Here is a 21597-nt window from a genome sequence, read left to right as displayed (position 1 = left end):
GTGGAGGCTTACAACCCCCCAAACCCCCCACAACGCCGGCGCGATCTCTATTAAGTAAACTGGGGGGGCTCCCCAACAAAACCCCCTGTCGGAGCCCCTAAAAACTGTAATTTTCTTTGCCGCGCGCCTCCGTCTTGCGCTCAGTTGTCGGCGCGCGCCTTTGTCTTTCGCGGGGTTGTCTATGAACCCAAGAGACAGATGTGGAGAAAACCTCTAAGACTGACCTTTTAAAAATTTACAATTTCTGCAATAAAGTTTGGTTGAAATAATGTAGGTGACATCCATACACCAAGCCACCCACTGAAACAAAATTACTACTACTATTATTACTGTTAATTATTTCTATAGTGCTACCAGACGTACGGAGTAATGAAATGAATGACAGTCCCTGCTCGAAAGAGCTTACAATCTGAACAGACAAGGCAGACGAGCAGTATGCCAGGGTGGAGATACAGTTAGGAGGGATGGTTAATGTGCTGGCTAGGGTCATGAGCAGTGAGGAGAAGGGTTATGGAGTGAAGGCTATATCAAAAAGGTGGGTTTTCAGTCTACTTTTAAAGAAGGTAAGCGGGGTCGAACAAACTCAGGTAATTTATTCCAGATGAAAGGAAAAAAGTCTCGAATTGGCAGTGGAGGAGAAGGGGAGGCGTATAAGGAGAGTTCGGAGAGGAGAGATATTGAGGGGCTGCAGCATGAAAACACTTGTAGGTTAGCAATAGGAGTTTTTTAGTATTCACTGAAATAGGTATTCACAGGTATGCGGAGGCAGAGAGGGAGTCGGTGGAGCGATTTGAGGAGAGGGGTAAGATGAGCATAGTGAGTCACGCAGCTGAGTTTTGCACTGATTGCAGGGGGGAGAGGCAGTTCAGAGGGAGACTTGTTAGACGTAATTTGCAGTAGCCTAAGCGTGAGGTTACGAGAGCGTGGGCAAGAGTCCAGGTAGTGTGCTCCGTGAGGTACCTTTGAACTATGATCGGAGCTAAGGCTTTATGTACTAAAGGGGTTATACCACTCTGTGATGACTTTAATAGAGCCTCTTCGTTACAAGCCTATAAAATGACACAGTCATGTTTAAAAGTATTTTCGGTGTCCGTGGGGGCTATAATCAGCTAGGTAAAAATTAGACGTTGCTAGATTTAGAAGGTGGTGGTTTTGCAAGCACTTAAAAGCTGTCTGCTACATTTTCGGACAGAGCCTTTTGGGAAAGTCGGGAACCTGAGCTCACAAGCAACAGTCAGCATGAGGCAATTTCAGAAATATCTTAGCCTGCACAGAGGTCTAAGGCGATCCCCACCCAGCCATCCAATTGGCCGGTCGATTAGGTTCAGAGGGTAGTGTGGGTGGGAGATGAGCTCAGGCTCTGTGGTTTCAGAGTTTGCTTTCTTTTTTTTTTTTTTCCTTCAGAATCACTCACCACAAGGATTAAGGCTTAATCATCTTCAGCCTAACCCATGCTCAGAAGCTAATCCTCCCTGAATAGCATTGCAGTGAACCCTTATAAGATATTAGAAGTTGTACCTGGTGTTGTGTGGCTCCTATGATAGGTGGGAACTGAATGCAGTACCACTGAGGGAGATAGGGGGAGCTTTCCATCCCGTAGCAATCTTTGGTATGCAAATATATTTTGGAAGGTCATGCTGCTGTTTTTCCTCTGTAAATTTGGGCAGGAGACTCTGAAAGTGCTGTGCTGAAAGGGGAGGGTGATAAGACACAGTTATCCCCTGCATAAGCTGCACCCTCAAACACTTGAGAAATATCCTTCATGTCCACCTCTGCTTCGCTGAAATGGGCTTCTGGTGCCAGTGTGGCTACTTTTCTTGCCAGCTGTTAGAGCAACCCTGGCTCCATCCAGCTGCGTGGACAGCTGAACATTTTTGAATGGTGGTGAACAAAAACGCTGCCAGCAATATGAAGGTGCAACCCAAGCACCAAATAAATCATGGGATATTCTGTCTTTAAAATGGGTTGAGAGGTACTCCAGTCCCACGCCCGCAGCTCTTTTTGTTTTCGCACTTGACAGCGTTTCATCTGCAAGTCCCAGTACAATGGAAACTCTAGGAGTATCTAATGATACTATGCCCCTGCTGCTTCTCGGGCAGCAATTTCAGCAGTGCATTTCATGGTAAAATTCATGTTAGCATTCATCAGGTGTTGGATTATATGTATAAGAATGTCAAGTGCTGTATATTTTATTAGTAATGTAATGTTTTAATATTAATCACTTGTTTGTGAGGTACTTAAATGTTTCGATCATGTCTCCCCTCTCCCTACGTTCCTCGAGAGTGTAGAGCTGAACAAATTGCAGCTCTACACTCTCGAGGAACGTAGGGAGAGGGGAGACATGATCGAAACATTTAAGTACCTCACGGGACGTGTCGAAGTGGAAGATGATATTTTCTTTCTCAAGGGACCCTCGGCCACAAGAGGGCACCCGCTCAAACCCAGGGGCGGAAAATTTCATGGCGACACCAGAAAGTATTTCTTCACAGAGAGAGTGGTTGATCATTGGAACAAGCTTCCAGTGCAGGTGATCGAGGCAGACAGCGTGCCAGACTTTAAGAATAAATGGGATACCCATGTGGGATCCCTACGAGGGTCAAGATAAGAAAATTGGGTCATTAGGGCATAGACAGGGGGTGGGTAAGCAGAGTGGGCAGACTTGATGGGCTGTAGCCCTTTTCTGACGTCATCTTCTATGTTTCTATGATGGGTCATTTGGCCTTTATCTGCCATCATGTTTCTATGTTTCTATAATCAGAAAGTTCTATGACATCACAATGCAGGTGTAAAGAGCCTTAGCCTATGGGAAGAGGAGATGCAAATGTTAAGAGCCTTAGCCAATAGGGAGAGGAGGAGAGAGTGGCTGCTGCAGACACTAGAAAGTATTTCTTCACAGAGAGAGTGGTTGATCATTGGAACAAGCTTCCAGTGCAGGTGATCGAGGCAGACAGCGTGCCAGACTTTAAGAATAAATGGGATACCCATGTGGGATCCCTACGAGGGTCAAGATCAGGAAATTGGGTCATTAGGGCATAGACAGGGGGTGGGTAAGCAGAGTGGGCAGACTTGATGGGCTGTAGCCCTTTTCTGCCGTCATCTTCTATGTTTCATTAATCAGGTGTGTATTTCAGTCGTGAGCTATGCAAATCTGATTTTTACCTATCGAGCTTTGTGAAGCCCAGAAGCAGCAGGAAACATCACAAAACGTAGCGGAAAGAACTTGGTGAGATCCAAGCCTTAGTTTTATATGCCGATTCATCCCTCTAATAGTAACATAAGAACATAAGCCGTGCCTCTACTGGGTCAGACCTGAGGTCCATCATGCCCAGCAGTCCGCTCACGCGGCAGCCCATCAGGTCCAGGACCTGCGTAGTAGCCCTCTATCTATACTTAGTAGATGACGGCAGATAAAGACCCGAATGATCCATCCAGTCTGCCTAACCTGATTCAATTTTAATTTTTAAAATTTTTTCTTCTTAGCTATTTCTGGGCAAGAATCCAAAGCTCTACCCGGTACTGTGCTTGGGTTCCAACTGCCAAAATCTCCATCAAAACCTACTCCAGCCCATCTACACCCTCCCAGCCATTCAAGTTTTCTCTAGCCCATCCTCCCCCAAACGGCCATATACACACCATGCAAGTCTGCCCAGTACTGGCCTTAGTTCAATATTTAATATTATTTTCTGATTCTAGATCCTCTGTGTTCATCCCACGCTTCTTTGAACTCCGTCACCGTTTTCCTCTCCATCACCTTTCTCGGGAGCGCATTCCAGGCAGTCACCACCCTCTCCGTAAAGTAGAATTTCCTAACATTGCTCATGAATCTACCACCCCTCAACCTCAAATTATATCCTCTGGTTTTACCATTTTCCTTTCTCTGGAAAAGATTTTGTTCTACGTTAATACCCTTCAAGTATTTGAACGTCTGAAACATATCTCCCCTGTCCCTCCTTTCCTCTAGGGCAGGGGTGTCAAAGTCCCTCCTCGAGGGCCGCAATCCAGTCGGGTTTTCAGGATTTCCCCAATGAATATGCATGAGATCTGTTAGCATATAATGAAAGCAGTGCATGCAAATAGATCTCATACATATTCATTGGGGAAAACCTGACTGGATTGTGGCCCTCGAGGAGGGACTTTGATACCCCTGTTCTAGGGCAGGGGTAGGCAATTCTGGTCCTCGAGAGCCGGAGCTAGGTCAGGTTTTTAGGATCTCCACCATGAATATGTATGAGATGGATTTGCATGCAATGCCTCCTTGAGATGCAAATCTATCTCATGCATATTTATTGTGGAGATCCTGAAAACCTGATCTGGCTCCAGCTGTCGAGGACCGGAATTGCTTACCCCTGCTCTAGGGTATACATATTCAGGGCTTCCAGTCTCTCCTCATACGTCTTCTGGCGCAAGCCTCCTATCATTTTTGTCGCCCTCTTCTGGGCCGCTTCAAGTCTTCTTACGTCCTTCGCAAGATACGGTCTCCAAAACTGAACACAGTACTCCAAGTGGGGCCTCACCAATGACCTGTACAAGGGCATCAACACCTTCTTCCTTCTACTGGCTATGCCTCTCTTTATGCAGCCCAGCATCCTTCTGGCAGCAGCCACCACCTTGTCGCACTGTTTTTTTCGCCTTTATATCTTTGGACACTAACACCCCAAGGTCCCTCTCCCCCTCTGTGCATATCAGCTTCTCACCTCCCAGCATATACGGTTCCTTCCGATTATTAATCCCCAAATGCATAATCATTAGTTTAAAGTAGAGGGATTAGTCTAACACAGTTTTTAAATTTAAAAACAAAGCTTTGTGGATCCAAAACAGATTTTGGAGGCTAACCTTTCTACTGTGTAATAATCACCATCAAAGTTTAGTTTCTCTTCCGAAAATGTGTTGTCAGAAGCTAAAATGTTTTGACTTTTATGCTTCAAAAAGTTCCCATCAGAGAAGATCCTTCAATCAAAATATAAATTTAACACATCAAAATGAGTGAAATCTGATTTGCTATGGGCAATGCAGTTAATCTGGTAGGTAGAATACAGTATATGATTTTTCCCCCTCAGCCTGAATAGCTCAAAGCTTTCTCAAGTCGGAGACTTTTCTAATTATTTTTTTCTTTTGTCAGTTCAGGTGATGGGAAGTCTTAACCTTTTAAATACATCTCTATGTTGAGGTTTGGAGTGCTTGCTTAGGACAGCACCTTTTAAGCTGCACATTTTCAAATTCACCATCAGCAGCTAACACCTCCGTGAATGACTCGTTAACACTATAAATGTCTCGCTCTCAGCAGTACAAATAACTTGGCTCTCCAAACTTCACTGATATTAATTAAATGTGTCTTTCATTGTCCGACCTTATAACAGGGGAAGTGTCATTGCAAACAAAGGCACATCTCATGGACTTTGTAGGGTTTCGTTTTACTCTTATCTTGAAAGGCCTTACTTGTTTCTGAAAGCATGTTATGAATATATTTCAAGCGCATTCTAGCAGGCTCTATATTGATTGCTTTTTAACATGCCTGATTTATTTTCAGCCTCTAGAACCAAGTCCGAACTCCAAAGAATCTATGGCTGTGTATGAGCAGCACTGTAAAATGGCCCAAGAATATTTGAAAGTCCAGACAGAAATCGCCCTGCTGTTGCAGAGAAAGTGAGTAAACTGTTTGCTTCTTAAACGTGTCACATTGTATTTGAATCGCCAGTCGGATCATCCTTGTAAGGCACCAATCATACATTTTCCAGGAAATGTTGGAAACGTTTCTGAGCATGTGTTACATCAGCCAAACGGTTAACCTCGGGTTTATTTTTATCCCCCAAAGAGTCAGCCCCCTGACTGGAAAACAGGAAAACTGTTAGAAATAAAAGTCTGTTTAGCATTGTGACATGGAAATTGTTTCTTGTGCTCATTATCTCACTATTCTGTTGCAAAGACAGAGGATTCTGTACTGAAGCTGTTGTCCTCCTCTAGTCACGAACTTTGCAGAAGGGTATCGCTCATATCTCTTCAACAACTCCCCTTCAGCAGTGAAGAATAGCTCCCTCTTCAGTCTTTCCTTCTGCAAGCGAACTGAGAAGGTGTGTTCTGATCTGCTTCATTTTATTATTTTTGAATATTCTTATCTGCATTTTTCTGTGTGGCTTTGGTGCCTGGCGGTCCCCTTCTTGGGGCTATTCTACCAGGGAAAGGGCATGGACCTGTGATGGCGGGCTGCTGCTCTCAGGCCAATCTCTTAGAGTACCCATTAAAAGCTCATGATGCCTTCCCCTGGGAGCTTGCTCACCTGCTGACTTATCAGAGGCTTGAGCGCAGATTGTGGGGCCCCTGTATAACAGCCCTTTGGGTATCAGGAAGCCAGCTGCATATAATCTCCCCCTGACACGCTGTGTGAATGTATAGGGGTTGGAGTCTTCGTTCAGAGTCCCTTTGACTAATAGCCAGAAGATTTCCAGTGGTGAATTTGTTTTCCCAGTCTTCTGAAGCAGAAATACTTTCCCTGTTGCTACAAGCAGGCACCAGAGAAGCCACAGTGAGTACTACCGTTATTCCCTATGGGGAAAATTAAGGGGGAAAGGGGTCAGAAAAAGGTAGATTTGAGGGTTTGTGGGGGTAGAGTTAGGTTCCCCCACATCTTAAACCCCTTTTTTGAGCTTTTTTTAGTTTCAAGGAAGCTCCCATGGGCCGTTTTTGACGTGATTTTACTGATGGCGGCCATGTTGGATAACAATTTTTTTTTTTCAAAATCTTCCATTTGCCTCAAAATTTCTCATCTACTATGTTACTATGTTACTATGACTTGGAATCAACTGTTATGGATTTCTCAGGCCAATTTGCCCCATACCATGCTATTTTTGTGCAGTTTTGTTGGCAAAAGAGAGGTCATGTTCCATATGCCATAGGATGCAGGAGGAAGGGGCAGGAGCTTCGGGTTCTGAAGGTAGTCTCTGTTTTTCACTTCAGCAAAGAGATTCATTTGCCTGCTTTTCACCCTACTAGTTCGGCTAAACAGGACAAGATTCTGCAGAGGCTGGAGGTGCAAAGAGTTTTACTTCACTATCTGGATAGGACCAATGATTCACATCTATCCGACCATCTTTTTGTGCTGACCAGTCAATCAAGACAAGGCAGGTCAGTTTCCAATGCTCTGATTGCTAGATAGATTCGGATGACACTTTCTTCTTCCCACATTGCTTGTGGTGAACAGCCACCTATTTCTCTTAAAAGTGCATTCAACCAGAACTGTGTCCGTCTCCTGGGTGAAGTTCTGGGCTGTTCCACCTAATGAAATCTGTATAATAGCTACTTGGGCTACTCTCCATACCTTTACAAGGTTCTACAGAGTAGATGTGGTAACTCAAGAGGATTAAGGGTCCTTGGGGCTCAAAGGTCCTTGGGGCTGCGGACAGACTCCTTTGTCCCTCCCTAGATGTCTGGCACTGCTTTGGTACATCAGCTTCAATACAGAATCCTATGTCTTTGCAACAGAACAGAAGATTAGGTTCTTACCTCGGTAATCTTCGCCTGATTGCTACCTTGGACATTGCTAGGGTCTGTCACGGGATGACTTCTACTGTCTGTTGGATGAACATGTAAAAAAATAAAGAAAAGAAGAGTTTACTAAGAGCAACACTGTTTTTATTGAACCTTGAAGTTTCTTATGTGATAGTGTTAGTTGCACACAGCAGGTTGGTTCCTGGATATTCCTAAGTTGCAAATTCCTGTTGTTCTTTTTCCATGTGTTACAGAGTAGAACAGAAATGTATGTTGTCTGCGGCCCCCCCTCCTTCTCTTTTCTTCTGTTTTAGTAGAGTTCTATTGCTTTGGTACTAACTGAAAAGGGAGCTATTCCCCACTGGTGAAGGGGAAGAGTTGAAAGATGTGAGTGACACCCTTGTGCAAAGTTCACAACTAGAGGAGAATTCCCTTCTCTCTTCTTCAGGGCAGCTCCACTGCTATCGGGAGCTGCCCCAACGGATCTTCAGCGTCCCGCGGCAGGGGAGAGAGACCGGGTCGGTGTGGGAGTCCAGCTCCACCTCCCAACGCCCCCCGCGGCTTTGAATTCCCTTCTCTCTTCTTCAGGGCAGCTCCACTGCTATCGGGAGCTGCCCCAACAGATCTTCAGCGTCCCGCGGCAGGGGAGAGAGACCGGGTCGGTGTGGGAGTCCAGCTCCACCTCCCAACGCCCCCGCGGCTTTGAATTCCCTTCTCTCTTCTTCAGGGCAGCTCCACTGCTATCGGGAGCTGCCCCAACAGATCTTCAGCGTCCCGCGGCAAGGGAGAGAGACCGGGTCGGTGTGGAAGTCCAGCTCCGCCTCCCGCCGCTCCCCTTCCCCCCAGCAGCCTCGAACCAAACCTAACAAAACTTAACCAAACTTAACTAAAATTAACAAGTGACAGGGAAACCAGCGTAACTATTGTTACAGGAAAGATTCACAATAATCTGCAAACATGAATCTCCTATTGATTCTATTGATCTATTTAATAAGCAATAACATTAAGGACGTTAACTCACTCCATCCACAACTTCACTCTGTATATCACCCTGATGCGCCCATTAGACTTCTAATTAACCAACAGGAAAAAAGAGTAAATCAAATTAAAGTAATCACAAACAACAGAAGACAACATCGCACCCTTAAAAAAAGGATAAGGGAAGTAAAACCTATCAGAACCACCACTCTCTCCAGACCCATCACATCCACTTCCGTTCCCTGCACTTACCTCAACACTAGATCAGTAAGGAACAAAGCTTTCTTAATCAAATATTGGATCATCAGCAAGCAAATAGCCTGTCTCTGTCTAACAGAAACATGGCTACTGTCTGAAGATGATCCAATATTAAATGACCTTCTTCCAGATAACTTTAAAATCCATATGCTAAATCGAGAGAACAGAAGAGGGGAAGGATTAGCAGTCATCCTTAAGGAAGAAATCGAACTTGACATATTAGGCTCTAAAATAACCAACCAGTTAGAAATACTAGCATGCAAAATTAGTAACAAGGAACTAGAAGAATCCCTCTCTTGTATTCTATTTTATGTCCCACCAAAAAGTTGGCCAAAAGCCAGAGAGGACTTCTACGAATTTGTTCTATATAATTCTATTACTCCTTCACATAATATTATAGCAGGAGACATAAACCTACATTTAGAGGACGAGGACAACCCAGACGTGAAAGACTTTAAAAACTTCCTATCTTCGCTCAATTACAATCTCCCTTTACCCACACAAACACATGAAAAAGGCCATCAGTTAGACGTGGAAGCTATGTCCACAAAGGAGAGACTAGATCTCTCTATCCGACGGTACCTGGTGTCATGATATCTGGTCCGATCATTTTACATACTATTTTAACTTGATCTGGAATCATCTAAAATCTAAAACACACCTAAAGATTAAAAAAGAACATCTCACAAGGGGTCATATTAACCCAGAGGAATACTGGGCACATTATGAATTACGAGAGGAAATAGGATAAGGGGATGATTTTTGGGATCATTGGATGAATACAAGCACATCCATTCTAGATAAAATTGCCCCTAAACGAAACAGTAAAAACTGCTCAAATAAATATAATAAATGGTTCAACTCTGAACTATTAAAAATGAAACAATTAGTTAGACGACTAGAAAGGATCTGGAAAAAAATGGGAAAAACATCAGATCGAAACAATTGGAGATCCAACATAAAAGGCTACAAACTATTGATAAAAGAAAAACGAAAAGCATTCTATTCATCCAAAATTAATACATCCAATAACAGCTCTAAAGGAATCAACACAAAAGAACTGTTCAACTTGGTTACAAATTTATTTGACACCATACGCCACACTTAATCCATGCATAATACCAAGCTACCTTCAGTAAACGATCTAGGTCAGCATTTTAATTCAAAAATTATAAACCTAAGAAACAACTGTTCGACAAACAACTTATGTGCACAGCAAATAGCCAACATACACAGAAATGAAATACCAGCGGATATGATTTGGAACTCCTTTCAAGATCTAGAATGGATTAATTACATCAAACTATATAACAAGTACACTAAAACACACTGCATTCTAGATCCTTGACCCCCCTCACATTTTGAAAGCAGCCCCATTAAGCTTTAAACTAATACTGTGGAACTATCTGACCAATAATTTTAAAACTGGAAAATTTCCAACTAATAACGGTCACATTATAATTACCCCAATTCCAAAAAATCGCAAACAATCCTTAGCATCGGGGATAATACTGGACCAAGGCCTAACCATGAAAGACCAAGTGAGCTCCCTATTCAGAAAGGGTTTTTTAACTCTCTGGAAGCTTAGGTCTATTAGAGCATATTTTTACGCTTCATCATTCAGAATCCTGGTACTAATACTAAGCCTAATACTAAGCCATCTCGATTATTGTAACATCGCCCATCTGGCAATCTCTCAGAAGAACATGCAGAGACTGCAAATGGTGCAGAATGCGGCGGTCAGGTTGATCCTTGGGTTGAAGAACTCAGATCACATAACCCCTTCCTACCGACTCCTTCACTGGTTGCCGATGGAGGCACGTGCGACGTTCAAGCTGGGATGCTTTTGCTTTAAGGTACTATCCGGTTTAGCCCCTAGATATATAATTGACCTCTTCTACTTCTCAACTAATAGACACAAGAGAGGTACACACCCGAAGTTCATCTCCCCACCGGTTAGAGGATGTAAATTTAAAAGACACCATCAACATCTCTCTTACCAGGCGGCATCATGGGGCAAAGATTTGGAAAAACGAATTATAAACGCAAATAACTATGGTGAATTTAGGAAACACCTAAAGACATACCTGTTCTTAAAATACCTAGGTAGTGAATCTGCACAATCTCTCCCATCACAATCTTCCACCTCAATCCCCCCATCACAACCGTTCCCTTAAACTGCTAGCCACTATTCATCAAATATGTAAGTTCTACTCTATTTGTAGCATCTTTCTAATCACTGTAAACCGCATAGAACTTCATGGTCCTGCGGTATATAAACTGTTATTATTATTATTAACAGCTTCAGTACAGAATCCTATGTCTTATAACAGAAAGAATATTACCAAAGTAAGAACCTAATCTTCCACTCAAGTTTTTGGTAGTTTGACTAGCCTATTGGTGAGCCTTCATGTCTTAAATTTGTTGCTCCTTGTGGGTAACCAGCTATAAATATAAAACAGTTCTGTACTGCAGTACACGTTTGGAGCAATTCTGTAAATTGGCACCTCGGTTTAGGTGCCCCAAAATCCATGTGCTTAGTACCAGTTCTTTAATGGCATCTTGGTACCAAGATTCCATTATAGAAGACTAGAGTAAGTCTGCATTGGCACACCCTCTTACTATGTCAATGACAGGCATAAGTTGGCTTACCGAGGGATACCAAGTAATACGCACATCGTTTCTAGTATTCTCTAAATTGTGTTTAACTGGGAGACATGCCTGTGGCCTACCCATGTGAACCACCCCTTTGCAGTTAGAAGTTACCTTATATATTAGAATAGTGCCTAGTGCGCATAGGCCCTTAACTGTCAATTAAGGATTGAGGATAAGTAATGGTAATATGAAGATATTGAACCAGCTTGGTGCAAGTAGCGAGCCCTGAGCAAAGAAGTCAGTGACGAAGAATGGGTTGAGTGTTTTGCCAGTGGGCAGTATTATAGCATTGCCTGAATTTTTAATTAATTTATTTTTTTGCATAAAAAAAGAAAATTATAACAACTATCTTAAAAACAGTCCTGGAAAGATCACAGGTAAAAGGAGAGAAAAGTAGCTTCATCTGTCTTCAGGATTTAAAGCCTGTTAAGTTTCCAACAAATAAGCATCCTCTATAATAAAACCCTTACCCGCGCATGCGCTGTTGAAATGGCGTGATCCCTGCCACCGGGATTTCTGCTTCTGTGCCGTGTTCTATTTGCAGCGCGTGCGGTGGTGAGAGCAACGGCAGGACGGTGTCCGAGGTGCTGAGAGGCATCCAGCTGCTACTGCTGCACAGGGAAGTAAGGGGGAGAGGGAAAGGGGGCTGCTTTGTGGGGAGGGGTGTGCTGGGGGGCAGGCAGCAATCTTGGTTTGCTCGGGGGGGGGGCCAGAGAGAGATAGGCAGGAGGCCAGGGAGAGAAACAGAAAGAAAAACAGACAAGACCAAACTGGTACTCAAGGCAAAGAGGAAGGATTATAGAGCCAAGATAAGAATCCAGTCCTTTGGCTTCAGGCACAGAATCTTCAGTACCATTCTCCCTCACGTAGACCTTGAAAGTAAGAAAGTTGCTCTTCCACACTAGAGAGTTGCACGGGGACGGAAATCCCATCCATCCCCGCCCGTCCCCACCAGAATCCTCTCCATCCCCACCCAATCTCGCCAGGATCCTCTCCATCCCCACCCATCTCTGTCAGGATCCTCTCCGTCCCCATCCATCCCCGCAAGGAATTACCTCCATCCCCGCCCGTCCCCATAAAAAGCAGCAATTACTTCTGACAGGATCATCAATTCCACAGTTTCTTTTGTGTTTGCGCTGCTGTGAATCTCTTTGGTGGAACCCTTTTTTTGGTTTCTGTTCAGGTAATTAACTTATAAACCCCCTCTTTTACTAAGGCTGACATGTCCATTATATTATATGGACGAACCCTGCTTCCAAAGCCTTCCATCCCCGTATGAGTCCCGTTGGCTAGAGGGGGGTCCCCGAGAGAGTCCCGTGGGCCAGAGGGGGTCCCTGTGGAAGTCCCATGGGTTAGGGAGGATTCCCGTGATCCCCATTCCCGTGTAGACCTCTATTCCACACCCAGATTGGCTATAACTGGATGTTGGAGCTCTCACACATATGACAGACTCCACAATTCTAGCTTAACTCCTTCAGGACTCTTGCAGAGAAAATCAGCCCACCATAATCTTCGAGAAGGAATTTACCACATGAATGATATAGAGCAGGGGTGTCCAACCTTTTGGCTTCCCTGGGCCACATTGGCCGAAAAAAATGTTTCTGGGGCCGCGCAAACACTGGAGCAAGACAGAGGAGGGAGCCGGCAAGACGGTAAACACCCAGGGGCAGCAGAGGAAAACACTGCATCGCCCTCGACCTGGGCCGCACAAAATACTTCACAGGAACACGGGAGTTATACATAGCATGTATACAAAAAGGAATACAGTTACTATAAGATAACAGGAGAATAACAACTTGGAAATCATGCAAATAACAACAGTACAAGTCACGATAAATGTGCCAATAGCGAAGAACAAATATCATGAATCACATCAAAATCAAAACAAAACAGAATCAAAATGAGATACAAAATGAAGGCAGAAATTAAAGGAGCAAAAATTAAGAAACATTGCAATGTAAAATACAACTTTAAAGAGTTCCATTTATTCTGGAATTGGGAGAATCTATTAGAAGATTTGGCTAGGTAGGCTTCAGTTCTGTATGTGAGACACTCTAGCTGCCACCACTGAGAGTGGGAAACCTTGGAAAGATCCTTCCATGAACTGAGGAGAATCTTCAAGGCCAGGGAGAGTAAGAGATCTATGCGAAAAGCATCGTCAGTGGAAAGCGTATTCTCCAAGGCAGAGGATTTTAGCAATAACATTTGATAAGTTAAGGAGATGTTAATATGCAATATGGAACATTGTATCCCAAACAGATTCCCAAAAGGAGTGTATTGCAGAGCAAGAGAAGAGTAAATGTTTCAAAGAGCCCACTTCGGTGTGACAGGTCCAACAAGTTTGTGGCGTTTACATGAGTGGCCCATCTGTGGCTGTCTTTTCTTCCTGTAGTGCGGAGGATCTCGATGCTGAAACTAGAACAATGTAGTACACTCTAAGGGTGTTCAGCAAAACTGGTGGCAAGCGCTGGTCGCCGTACATGAAGAAGGACACGGTACTACTCGAAAGGGTCCAGAGAAGAGTGACTAAGATGGTTAAGGGGCTGGAGGAGCTGCCGTACAGCGAAAGATTAAAGAAACTGGGGCCTCTTCTCCCTCAGAGGAGATTGAGAGGGGACTTGATCGAAACATTCAAAATACTGAAGGGGATAGACTTAGCAGATAAAGACAGATTGTTCACCCTCTCCAAGGTGGGGAGAACGAGAGGGAACTCTGTAAAATTGAAAGGGGATAGATTCCGTACAAATGTAAGGAAGTTCTTCTTCACCCAAAGAGTAGTAGAAAACTGGAACGCTCTTCCGGAGTCTGTCATAGGGGAAAACACCCTCCAGGGATTCAAGACAAAGTTAGACAAGTTCCTGCTGAACCAGAACGTACGTACCAGGGCTAGTCTCAGGGCACTGGCCTTGACCAGAGGGCCGCTGCGTGGGCACATTGGACCCCATGGTCTGACCCAGCAGTGGCAATTCTTATGTTCTTATGGAATATGAATTTTATAGCCTCCTGGCGGCTGAAATAGATTTTGTTACCAGTTTGATTTATCTATCGGGAAAACCATTTAAGTTTAAAATCCTTTTTCAACTCTGGTATTACGAAATGTGGGAACATAGTTTGTTTGATTAAATTTGATATACTGCTTACATCTGCTATATCGAGGTGATTCACCAAGTAAACCTAAAAAATGAACAGTCAAGGAGGAGAGCGTGGCGCAGTGGTTAAAGCTGCAGCCTCAGCACCCTGAGGTTGTGGGCTCAAACCCACGCTGCTCCTTGTGACCCTGGGTAAGTCACTTAATCCCCCAGGTACATTAGATAGATTGTGAGCCCGTCAGGACAGACAGGGAAAATTGCTTGAGTACCTGAATAAATTCATGTAAACCGTTCTGAGTTCCTTTGGGAGAACGGTATAGAAAGTTGAATGAATGAATATTACAATAAGCAATATCTGCAAAGTGGAGGGGTAGAAATTGATCACAGTTTAAACACAGGTAGTGATCCAAGCTGCTGACACCACCCCGGCAGCCAAAGGATGTTTACTAAGAAAAGTCTGTCAGAGCTTGTTTATTCTCCAAATGCTTGTGAGAAGAGCCAGGCTTTGATGCCAATTTTAAAGTATACGTAAGAGGATTCAAGCCTTAACTAAGAGGATATAGAGTTCCAGAGAGTAGGTGCCAAATTGAAAAAAGGCAGATCAGCAGATTAACTTTAACCTGACATGAGACAGTAGGAATAGCGTTAGTAAATTTACTTGCAATAGGGGACCAAAACATTTGCAATAAAAGCTGATGTAGACCCATAAACGACATGAAAAAAATTATGATCAGTATTTTAAAGTGAAGGCAGAATATAATGGGAAGGCGGTGTAGCTCCTTGAGTAGAGGATATACATGATCATATTTCCTGGAACTATATAGCAAACATAAGAATAGCCATACGGGGTCAGACTAGCCTCAGGGCACAAGTATCTGGCAAAAACTTAACCTGTGTTAAGAGCTTAAACACGTGTTCGGTTTGACTGAAAGGCATTTTATATAAGAGCATTTGAGTCCTAGCTAGAAAGAATTGTTGTAGTCAAGGCGATTTGCGAATCAATGTATGGATAAATGTTGGGAGGTCCTTATTTGCTATTGAAAGGGCAGAAAGAGCAAATCCCATTCAGCATCTCTCCCTTCTTCCTCCCTTCCTACTCCCCCCCCCTCCTTTCCCCTGGTTCTACCAAATGTTCTCCCCCATCTGAACCTGAAGCTCCCCTCGCCAAGAAAACTCCAAAAGGGTCGCTGGTGCAGGAGTGATTCTCTCTGCACCGTTCCTTTGCACGGTCCACCCAAGCAGAAACAGGAAGTTGATTCAGAGGTGGGGTGGACTGTGACAAAAGAAAAGTACAGATGAGACCACCAGCCGTGCTGGAGAATCGAAGAACAGGAATTCAGGCACTTCTGTCCTCCACTACCCGCTCCCCCCCCCCTCCGTCCCAGACCCAACATTGCACTTACAGTCCTGATACTCTGGAAGCCAACGCCCATGCTGTGGGCTGGGCTGAAGGGCCTTTGAGCGTCTACGCATGCTCAAGGCTTGCTTGACTCCCTTCGAGAATCCCAGAGAGGACAGGAACCAGCAGGCCTTGAGCACGCGCAGACACTCAAGGCCCTTCAGCCCAGCATAGAGCACCAGTGTGGGCTTCCAGAGCATTGGACTGTGCGATGTTGGTCTGGGGCAGGGGGAGCAAGTAGTGGAGAATAGGAGTGCCGGTCATCGGAGGGATAGCAATGTCAGTCATCAGAGGGTGGGGGAGATAGCAGTGTCAGTCATCGGAGGCGTGGAAAACAGTCGCGTTGGTCATCAGGTAGGGAAGGGAGGAAAAAAACACTACCATCGAAAGGCTGAAATATAAACCGAGACCCCTGTTTTTGGCCCTAAAATCTCAGTTTATATTTGAGTATATACAGTATTCCTAGGATAAACAGCATAAAATTTGTTTTATCCTTGGGATCTTGCCTGGTACTTATGACTTGGGTTGGCCACTTGATGGATCTTCAGTCTTTCCCAGTATGGCAACTGTTTTGTTCTTAATGTTTCTAACATTTTATTTGCTTTCTTAGCCGCTGCTGCACATTGAAGAGAGCATTTCAGTACATCGGTGATCCCTAGATCCTTTTCCTGGGTGGCGTCTCCTAATGTGGAACCTTGCATCATGTAGCTTTAGTTTGGGTTCCTCTTCCATACATGCATCACTTTGCACTTGCTCACATTAAATTTAATATGCCATTTGGACGTTCAGTCTCCCTGCTCCTTTTGCAATTTGTCATAATCCTCCTGTGATTTCACAGCGTTGAATAACTGTATCAGCAATTTTTTTTTTTTAATTCTTTAAGTTTTTCAACAAATTTATAAGAAAATAAACTTCTTGCCACAGAAATACAGCATACATTATTAATTATACATACAAAAGCAAAAAGTATCATATCTGGTTATCCTTCTTTAGACAACTACATAGAGGGAGTTTGACTGAATATAAAAGAGGCTCGTTTCATAATCAGACAAAAAAGAAATATTTAAGAAAAGAAAGGCTATAACACATCCTTACTTGCTATTTCTATATTTCACTACGTTTACTTCAGACTTCATGCCATCTTTTTCAACTCCAGAAAGGATTTTAACTGATCAGGAAGAAAAAAATACATATTTAACCTGTGCGTACTTTACAATGCACTTGCAGGGATTTGCTAGTAAGAAAGAGGCCCCCAAAACTATTGTTTCCTGTCTCAAAGGTAGAAATTGCTTCCTTCTTTCCTGTGTGGTCTTTGACACATCTAAGTATGCCCATATTCATTTACCATAAAACAGGGATTTTGAGGACCTAAAATACAGCTTCATAAATGAGTCCAAATCCTGCTGAAAAATAAAGGAAATCAATAATGTGGACTAGAGAATGACACGGTAACAAAATTCGTCACCGTCCCCGTCCCCACGGATAACCGTGGGAAACCATTGCATGTCATTCTTTAGTATTTAATCTCAACTTCAGTCCTTCCACACAAGCTTTCTTCAATGCAAGGCTTTTGAGGGTCAGTGGTTGTGCCTATTCATACTCTGATTCTTCCCTCTCTCCTTAAAGAATGACATGGAGATGGTTTCCCGCGGTTATCCACGGGAACAGGTGATGAATTTTATCACCGTGTCATTCTCTAATGTGGACCTCTCCGTCGACTCAGAGATAGATTCTTCTGAGATTGCGGCTATGTTTTTCAAGTCAGTTTGTGGAACTTAGGGATTTTCTCCTTCCGCACCCTCTCGGGAAATTTTAGGAAACAGTGGAAGATAGTAGTATCATCAGCAAATTTGGTCACCTCATTCATTATTGTTGTTTTCAGGGTATTCATAAATATGTAAAAAAAGCAGCGGTCCTGGCACAGATGCCTAAGGAACCCCACTATTTACTCTTCTCTATTGAGAACATTGAGCCCTACTCCCTGTTTTTCTTTTAACCAGTTCGTAATCCACAATAGGATACAGCCTCCTATCCCACGACTTTATTTTCCTCAGGAGTCATTCATGAGATACTTTGTCAAATACCTTCTGAAAATCTAGATGCACAATATCAATTGGCTCAAAATTATAAAGATTTTTCTTGTGTATTTGCCAGATTAAGTCTATAAAAGACTTATTATAAAATTACCCCAAGATGTCAAACGAAAAAAACTTTATGACAACTTAATAGCCTCCAAAGCAGCTAAACTGGACAGACAAATCACCACTCTGTTATCTTCAACTACAAACTACAAAACCTTCAACAGAGATATTAAAACCATACTCTTCAAAAAACACATAAAACCTATCCAGCACGACCAATCCCAACCCAATATCCAACACTCTATTTACCCTTAGATCTCTCTAATACTCTTTTATCTACCAAATGTTATCGAAAACCCATAATTTCACCCTATTCTTATCTCCTAAAGACCTCCACTTCCCTTTGGTAACTCTTTACCCAACGTTTATTACCTTAAAAATTCTATGTCATCGCTTATTCTATTCCTTCAAATTTTGAATGTAATTCATGTTTTAGTTTGGATGTAATCTGCCTTGAACCGCAAGGTAATGGTGGAATAGAAATCACTAATAATGTAATGTAATGCTCTTATCTTTCCAGCCTTCACTTATCATCAATTCCGGAAAGATCTTAAAAGTTATCTATGTAAACAATATAATATTTAATTGATTTCAAAATTATCATGATAAGCGGATTTCTTATTATTTTTATGGCACAATGTTTACAGTTTTCTTATCCATTTTAGTATAAATAATTTGTATTGTACATATTTTACTTTGAATAAGTTAGGGTCGCATTTTGTTAGTATCTTTTATTGAATTGTGCTACTTTTCTTTTATAAGACATTGTTATTTGGATCTGTATTTTAATTACTTGTAATTGCTATTGAGTAAACAGCCAAGAACTGATGGTTTGGCGTTATATAAAAATAAACTATTATTTATTATTATTAAATATGTGCTGTGACAGGCATGTGTGATCAAAAAATACAGTAAATGCTGCTGCCTATAGCCATCCAACGGAAAGGCTGGGATCTTCAACAAGGGAAGTGTCGCGTCAAACCTTAGTAACAGTGTGTGACAAGTATCAACTTGTTCGGTGCAGTCAGTCGGTTGTGAGCGACAATTGAGAGAAGGTGTGTTTTAAAGTGTGCCATAAATCATGGATCACGAACAACGTGAAATTTTATTTCAAACTGCAAAAAAAGTGCTAAAGAAACACAAAATGTTAAAATTAGTTTATGATGATGCTGCAGTGACCATGAAGATGGTTTACAAGCGGTTCGAGCAATTTTGTAATGGTTGTGAATTGGTTTAAGACGAGGAGAGATTGGGACGTCCTTCAACATCAAAAACCCAAGAGAACGTTGAAAGAGTAAGCGAAATGATTTGTTCAAACAGGCAAATCAGGGAAATTTCTGAGGATCTGAACATCTATTATGGTTCCATTCAAAGCATTTTAGTAACAGATTTGAACATGAGGCCTCCATCATGATAATGAGGCCTCGATCATGATAATGCTCCGTGCCACGCATCCCTTCTATTACAGCAATTTCTGTCAAATAAAAACATTTTGGTGTGTCCTCATCCAACTTATTCACTGGACCTGGCACTGTACGACTTCTGGCTCTTCCCCAAAGTAAAAATGACCATGAAAGGTAAAAGTTTTGATTCGACTCAGCACATCGAGGCAGCCACAACAGCGCAACTGAAGACACTCGCAAAAGAGGACTTTCAGAACTGCTTCAGAAAGTGGCAAGAATGATGGGAAAAGTGTGTTCGAAATGAAGGGGAGTATTTTGAGGGGAATTAATGGCAGAACTGCTTCAGAAAGTGGCAAGAATGATGGGAAAAGTGTATTCGAAATGAGGGGGAGTGTTTTGAGGGGAATTAATGGCAGAACTGCTTCAGAAAGTGGCAAGAATGATGGGAAAAGTGTGTTTGAAATGAGGGGGAGAGTTTTGAGGGGAATTAATGGCAGAACTGCTTCAGAAAGTGGCAAGAATGATGGGAAAAGTGTGTTTGAAATGAGGGGGAGAGTTTTGAGGGTAATTAATGGCAGAACTGCTTCAGAAAGTGGCAAGAATGATGGGAAAAGTGTGTTTGAAATGAGGGGGAGAGTTTTGAGGGGAATTAATGGCAGAACTGCTTCAGAAAGTGGCAAGAATGATGGGAAAAGTGTGTTTGAAATGAGGGGGAGAGTTTTGAGGGTAATTAATGGCAGAACTGCTTCAGAAAGTGGCAAGAATGATGGGAAAAGTGTGTTCGAAATGAGGGGGAGGATTTTGAGGGAGGATGTGTCTCCTACTGTAATAATGTGTCTCCTACTGTAATAATTTTTTTTTATTATTCAAACATTCACTGTATTTTTTTTTAATCACACCTCGTATGTGAACCAGGTCAATATCTCAGATTTCGGGTGGGGAATCTGCATTATCAATACAGAGTGCTGCCCTTTGGCCTGGCTTCCTCTCCCAGAGTGTTCACCAAGTGCCTGGTAGTGATAGAAGCAGCTCTACGGAACCATGGTCTTCAGGTATTTCCCTACCTAGACAACTGGCTCATCAAAGATTCAACATCTCAGGAGGTTATTGTAGCGACCCAACGGACTACATGGTTCCCACAAAGTTTGGGATTCAAAATCAACTTTCACAAATCCCAACTTCAGCCCTTTCAGAATCTACAATTCATCAGAGCTGTTCTGGATACTATTCAACTCGGAGCATTCCTTCCGCAACAATGTCTGGAAGCTCTCCTTCAACTCTGTCATATAGTGTCTTCCCGCTCTTCCATCTCAGCAAGACACAGGATGGTACTCCTAAGTCACATGGCCTCCACTGTACACATGACTCCTTTTGCCAGACTTCACCTCAGAATTCCTCAGTGGACCCTGGCATCTCAGTGGATGCAGGTTTGCGACCTACTTTCGCGACACATAACAGTCACTCCTTCATTGAAGTAGTCTCTCCGTTGGTGGATGCTCTCTTCCAATCTCTCCAGAGGCTTGCTTTTTCAAATGCCCCCCCCCCCCCATCAGAAGGTCCTCACGACAGATTCTTCGACCTATGCTTGGGGCGCTCATCTCGATGATCTCCATACACAAGGCCACTGGACCAGTACGGATCATCAATGTCACATCCATCTGTTGGAACTCAGAGCGATTTTCAAGGCTCTCAACGCTTTTCAACATCTTCAAGACCAGGTAGTCATCATTCGGACGGACAACCAAGTCGCCATGTATTATGTCAACAAACAGGGAGGGACGGGATCTTCCTCCCTTTGTCAAGAAGCTCTGAAGGTTTGGGACTGGGCAATCCGCCACAACACCTTCCTCAAAGCTGTCTATATTCAAGGGGCGAAAAATTGCTTGACGGACAACTTGAGTCCTTTTCTGCAACCTCACGAATGGACACTCCATTCCTCACCTCTTCATCACATTTTTTCATAGTGGGGAACGCCTCAGATAGATCTCTTTGCAGCTCCCCACAACCACAAACTGCCTCAGTTCTGCTCCAGGATATATTCTTCTCATCGCCTCGAGGCAGATGCTTTTCTTATGGAATTGTTGAATCTCTTCCTGTATACATTCCCTCTCATTCTCAAGACTCTGGTCAAGTTGAAGAACGATCATGCCACCATGATTCTGATTGCTTCTCGGTGGCTGAGACAACCTTGG

General features: G+C 43.1%; 1 protein-coding gene across 3 annotated transcripts in view; it reads left to right on the top strand.

Moving 5' to 3' along the window:
• The window catches only part of MAP3K7 (mitogen-activated protein kinase kinase kinase 7), a 207799-nt gene that overhangs the window by 178734 nt on the left and 7468 nt on the right, over positions 1 to 21597 (top strand). For all 3 annotated transcript variants that reach the window (XM_033937843.1, XM_033937842.1, XM_033937841.1), the window contains one exon: positions 5528 to 5643. In XM_033937843.1, the coding sequence (XP_033793734.1) occupies positions 5528 to 5643 (116 nt within the window). The remainder of the gene's footprint in view (positions 1 to 5527; positions 5644 to 21597) is intronic.

This window comes from Geotrypetes seraphini, chromosome 3, assembly GCF_902459505.1.
Source record: "Geotrypetes seraphini chromosome 3, aGeoSer1.1, whole genome shotgun sequence".
Lineage (NCBI taxonomy): Eukaryota > Metazoa > Chordata > Amphibia > Gymnophiona > Dermophiidae > Geotrypetes > Geotrypetes seraphini.
This window is presented reverse-complemented; position numbering and strand designations above follow the sequence as displayed.